Here is a 6,519-nt window from a genome sequence, read left to right on the forward strand (position 1 = left end):
TTATCTTATAATTGGCGAGAGATCACTTACATTAACAGTTTGCTTTATCTCTCATCTGCTGGGAGATTATCACACTGGACAAACATTCGATCATGCATAAACTATCAATCAATCAGTTACATGCTCGCTGCTCCCTGTGGTTTAATCAAGGTTTTGTGCAAGTATTATCATCCAGGTAAAAAGCATACAAAATCAGCTTGTGCCACTTTAATCTTATGTTAATGTAATCATTATTCATCAGCAAATTTACGTCTGAAAACAAATAGTTTGTCAAGAACTTAGGATACATCATTGAGAATCTACATTGCACACATATATGGCCACATGTATTACATTTCACCAACAACTGTCCAATAGCCAAAGAAAAACACTTGAATCTGACGAGTTTCAATGCCAAATTTATTACAACAAAGACATTTGTAACAAGACAGTCATTTGTATACAACTACAAATTAAAATGGCAGCTAGCCCAGAATTCAACAGATTTTCTGCAGTCATTGAATAATTCTCACTTTGGAAGAAAGCATACTTTCATCAGCTAAGAAGTAGCACCTCATTAAGTGTATACAATCTTCCTGATTTCATATAGAACTGATGCTACACTTGATTGGTTCATTCATGTCATGTGATAACCATGTGGTCCCATATATAGGACTAAAGCAGAATATTGATATTGAGGACTTGATTGGTTCATTTATGTCATGTGATAAACATGTGGTCCCTTTACTTTATAAGACTATTAGAATATTGATACTAAGAGGGAAGATTTTTGGAACACACCAGTAGGTAACTCGCATCATATCTGCATACATTTCATGTAAAAGCACCCCATAGCATATCTTGAAATGGCGATAGAATTTTCACTTGAGTATCTACCTTCTAAATTTTAAATTGCATAAAATTCAATAAAACATAATTTCCTTGTTTTGGCAATAAACTATTTGTAGGTCCAAACTCAAGAGTTTTGATCAAATGTAACACAGATTGGTAGTGGAATGGTGGAGCTCTTACCATCAAGGTATATGGAATGTCATTGGTTCATTTAGGTCACATGGATTGCTAACATGGTCACCTGACATGCATGGACCAATCAAAGTAAGCACTTGCAGTGGTCCAAAAAATAGTGAGTTGCAAACTCCTACACAGAAGAACACACTCGCTAAGAATCCGATTTCTAAAAAATTTAGCACCTTGTGGAAAATGCTTAATTTTAATTGACATTGCATAAAAAAGTACTTTTTTTAATCTTGCCAGCAGTCTAGTTCATTCCTTAGTAGCAGGTTTGTACTGTATTGAGGAAACATTAAGTGAAAGTATAACTTTGTCAGTGTAAGCATCAACAAGCAGCAATAATAGTGTCAGCTACCTTTTCAGTTATACAGGTTTTGGACACTTGAATCATTGCTGTCATTGGGCCTAAAATATCTTGGAACCAATATTTAACAAATAAAAAGTAAAATCCACCAAAATTTACATTACATTTTAAAAAGTACATTATCTCATTCATTACTTTGCCTTAGACATTGTTTTTCATTGCTATAAACTATTGCATTTGACTTGAAGTACCAATCACATTGTTCAGTTATATTTCTTCTTGAGTTCTTCTACTTTAGCGATGTACTGTGCCTCGGCATCAGCCTGGCTTGTTCCTGTGAAAATGGACAAATACCACACATACAGCCTTGTAAGTATCATACTAACTGTTGATTTCTAGCAGTGCATACTTCTGTAATAAGACCCCCTAGCACTAGGTAAAGTTCTAGTTCTAAGGGAATGTCACTCCAGGATATTAAGTCTTTTTCATAAACTATGGGTTCTGGGGAGTCATTTCATGATATTACATCACCTACAACTACTTGCGATTTCAGAGAAACATCAAGTTGACCTTGTGCCTTTATAGAGTATCTTTGCTGTGGGACATTGCATCATGGGAGTCAGCAGAAATAATATATTCAAATTTTGCACTGAATATTCATGAGATGTTTTACACTGAAATGTATAGGCATTTTGGACTCATGAATATTCAGTAAAGGCACGAGATCACCTTGATGTTTCTCTGAAATTGCAAGTAATTCTCCAAAAACCAAATTTTATGAAAATGTTTTCTGGAGTGGTCTTAACCTTTACATGTAATAAAGCTCTTCAAAGTGAACCTCTAGCACTACATACATAAAGTTCAAATTGAATCACACAGTTCTTCAATGAGATGCCTAGCACTAGCCTAGATTTAGGTAAAGATCCCCTAGCACTACCGGGTATGTTAAGTTTGATTTTAGTACTACAGTTCTTCAATGTGATCCCCTAGCACTATGTAAAGTTTGATATTAAAAGTACAGTTCTTCAATCTGATCCCTTAGCACTGTGTAAAGTTTGATATTAAGAGTACAGTTCTTCAATATGATCCCTTAGCACTGTGTAAAGTTTGATATTAAGAGTACAGTTCTTCAATCTGATCCCTTAGCACTGTGTAAAGTTTGATATTAAAAGTACAGTTCTTCAATGTGATCCCCTAGCACTATGTAAAGTTTGATATTAAAAGTACAGTTCTTCAATGTGATCCCTTAGCACTGTGTAAAGTTTGATATTAAGAGTACAGTTCTTCAATGTGATCCCTTAGCACTGTGTAAAGTTTGATATTAACAGCAGTATGTAAAGTTTGATATTAAAAGTACTGTTCTTCAATCTGATCCCTTAGCACTGTGTAAAGTTTGATATCAAGTTAAGAGTACAGTTCTTCAGTACGATCCCTTAGCACTGTGTAAAGTTTGATATTAAGAGTACAGTTCTTCAATCTGATCCCTTAGCACTGTGTAAAGTTTGATATTAAGAGTACAGTTCTTCAATGTGATCCCCTAGTGATCCCTGAGTACTATCGGGAGATAAAATTCTAGCTGTAAGCATTGTGGAAACATCCTGTTATGTTACAATTCAAATACTTTTTGGGGCAGTAAAATGGACTTACTTTGGAAACAGTACACTGGATAACAAATGTGACATTTCGATTTTGTCTACTATGAACCTTTTATGATTGCAGTATTTAGTGCTGTATCTCCTTGAAACTGGTGGAATACGGTATGTCTATATTAATTGATGGTACTTGACACCCCAATTGCTAACTGCACTGTTTGTTACTATGGCAACAGCAGCAAACTTACCCTTTTTACCATTCCATGCATCCCATTTAGCCTTTCCTTTAAAATCCAACATTCCGGGACGGTCTATCAGAAATGACAGTAAAGAGTAAAAGTGGTCAGATTAAATGTTTGCAATGCTAGTACGAGGACATATCTATTGATATTTTCTACAAAAGATGATGTTTTGAATGACAGTTCTTTTAATATTGCATGTTACAGCTGTTGGCTTTTATTGGAATCCAGTCTGTCAGTATTCGGCCTGTTTACATCATAATCTGTGATTTTCCTGTCTCACTAACCACTTGTAATGCTATCAATTGCAAACAATTAATTTAGACACAACCAAATGGCAGTTATCAGAATGCCTGTCTGTAGCTACTTACATAAAATTTGCTAAATGTAAATTATGTCAACAAGGGCACATTTACATATCGACTTCATTTGCATATTGTCCATTAGGCTTATGTATGTTATCACTCCCCTTTGTGACCAATCAGTTAGAGGGCATTTCTTAAACTAATCAGTTTGAGCATATTATTTTCAAAAGGCATTTGCCGGTTAGTAAGACAGCAAAAAAAAAAATCACAGATCGCGATATAACAGGCAAATCTGTCCACGGTTTAGTCTGTAAGGTATACCGTGGTAGGGCGCCCTCACATATCGGCCAACCCTCTAACATGTGAGAGGAGGCGGTGAGGGCAAAACAACATGACGTATCTTACAGTCTTCATTCCAAGGTGCATTCTTATGACTGCAAGTCTCAAGGTCCAAATAAACACAATACATTTCTAATCATACAATACTACTATTTACCTGTGTTGCAATCACCAACTGAGGCTTGTTTGAATAAGGCATAAATCTCTAACATTTCCTCATCAGTGGGTCTTGTTTTAAGATCCTTAACCTCCGCAGCAGCTGTATCGAAAGCAGCCTACAAGATCAAAAAAATCATAATCATATGTATATCTACTGGTTTATAATGAACACAATTCCTTGGACACCTACACCATTTGGAAAGCCTGCAAGACATATTTGGTGTGTCCTAGGGGGTACAACCACTAATACCCCCCTAGCTTCATAAAGATTGTTTGATTTTGCCAATAAAAGAAAGAGGGTGTCTTTTTGGCTTTTGAACTTTTTGTTGTTGTTGTTGTTGTTGTTGTTGTTGTTCGATATTGTTTTGTTATCGTTTTGGGGCACATGTAGAACTGCCTGTGTTTGGCATGACAAATCCTGGTCATCTTGGTGGCGTTTAAACTGTTCCAGGTCAAATACATGTATTTCCAGTTATAAATATAAACTAAACCAGTCTCCATCACATCTAACTTACTTGAATGCAATTTTGCATTTTAAAAATTATTTTATAGGTGGTCCCCCAGGGGGTGGTTACTCACATAGTATTGAGATATATATATATATATATATATATAAACAGCCTGATGAAGGTGGGCTAGTCACATCGATACATCGCTGACGCTTTTGGGATTGGAAGTAAGACTGACTTCAGAACTTTACAATCTTTAGTTCAGCTAGTCATTTTTTCGTTTATATATATTATATATACACACACACACACCATGGTTTTAACCACCTTTCTACCTATGTAGATTTTTGACTTTTGATTTGTCCAGCACTGTGTAGGTTTGACCCCTATTTATATGCAATTGTATGTAGGACTTTGGACCCATATTTTGGACAATGTAGTTTCCAAGTTGTCATTTGTCTAATTTTTTAACTGAAATTGGCAATTTGGAAACAACATTGGTGGAAAAGTTTCTCAGCGAGGCACTTACAAAACTGAATATGTCTTAGAAACTTTTTCACCAATGCTGTTTCCAAGTAGCCAATTTTCAAACAATTTTTGCGAGACTTTTGACTTTTATTCTCTGGCTGAATGTAGACTTTTCACATACTGTTTGTAAGTTGAATCTACTAGGGTACACCTGTACCCATCACCCAGCCAAGTAACCCCCCCCCCTTCCTCAGGGTCAGTACACTGTTCTACATTCTTGCTGTTTGTTGTTCTTGTTGATTTTTAGGTGTGGGGAGGGGTGGAGAAGTAAAGTGTTTTAAAACACAATTCATACATAAAGATTTTCCTACTAAATGACACTTTGAAATTTGAATTTGAATTTGAATTTTGATAAGATGTTTTTTCCTGATTCTACATGTATATACATGGACAGACTTGTATCATGATACCCCTTGAATAGAAAGGTCACAGGTCAACTTAATTGTATTTTGTATCTTGATACAAAGTTCCTGTGAGCTATGGACAGGTGATTATGGTGATAACGTGGTGTGGTCCACGTAACACTAGTCTAAGGTCGCCAGGATGAATTGTACATTGTTACAGAGTGCAGAAATGATGACAAATACCATGTATAATGTTGAATATGAAATGTATGGAAAACAATTATATTATGTATATATATATATATATATATATATATATATATATATATATATATATACTTATAATATACATGTATGTATAAAAACATAAATGAGAAAACTGAATGTCTCAACAAAACTCATCTCACAGTTTCCAAAAATTAATAAAATAATATATTTATAAATACATTTGCTACAAAATTACGTATAAAAATCACAATATCATAAAATAAACAAAAAACAGAAATGCTAAACACATGCTAAATATAGTAATAATAATTACATATATATATATATAATTTCACACAGTCCGTTTTAATAAATCAATTGAAGATCCCAACTTTTCAATTGCAACTACAACTTTAACTGTACATGTACTGAAAACCCCTATTGTAGATGTAGCTAGCTAATATCGGCCACTACCAGAATAATTCACCACGCCCATTCACCATAATGTCTTATTTTCTACATCCATATCCATGGCTTGATGAAGGTCACAATTATCATGTGTTCTAGGAATCTAGGAGTCAGCTTTTCGTGCAAATTGTTAGCAATTTGGGGTTTACCCGGAATGAATTTTCAGACTTCGAGTAAATTAATCAGAACATAAAAAAAGAACATGAGACGACATGGGGCCCTCGTTCACTCAATCGGATCATTTATGCATGACTCGACCGGCATCACGCGTTTGGCCTCAAATCAGATATAATTTAATGGCTTCGTGTGGTGGACGAATTTGTTTTACGTTACATCCCTCTATAAAATATCAGTTATAAGTGAGATATTATTAAACTGTGCATAAAATTAAAATGCATTACTTACAGAAGGCATTTTGCTGTCTTTTAAGTACGAAAGAGCAACGAATACACACAATTGCACAACACCGCGGTAGTCAGGTTTGCTTGGATTGTGAATGAATCAAGTGATCTCACGCTTTGGAAAGGTCAAAGGTTACACACGCACTTACGCGAGATTTGACGAGATCTATATT

The 6,519-nt window shown here is 35.0% G+C and overlaps 1 protein-coding gene across 1 annotated transcript; it reads right to left on the reverse strand.

Annotated features, from left to right (window-relative positions):
* Positions 1-397: 397 nt before the first annotated feature.
* On the reverse strand, positions 398-6,471 carry LOC144433906 (acyl-CoA-binding protein-like). Its single transcript, XM_078122308.1, has 4 exons — positions 6,351-6,471; positions 3,948-4,065; positions 3,156-3,218; positions 398-1,649 (listed from the first exon to the last, which is right to left on the reverse strand). The coding sequence occupies exons 1-4, from the start codon at positions 6,357-6,359 to the stop codon at positions 1,579-1,581; spliced, it is 261 nt and encodes an 86-aa protein (XP_077978434.1). The 5' UTR covers positions 6,360-6,471; the 3' UTR covers positions 398-1,578.
* Positions 6,472-6,519: the final 48 nt, after the last annotated feature.

This window comes from Glandiceps talaboti, chromosome 4 (genome assembly GCF_964340395.1).
Source record: "Glandiceps talaboti chromosome 4, keGlaTala1.1, whole genome shotgun sequence".
Classification (NCBI taxonomy): domain Eukaryota; kingdom Metazoa; phylum Hemichordata; class Enteropneusta; family Spengelidae; genus Glandiceps; species Glandiceps talaboti.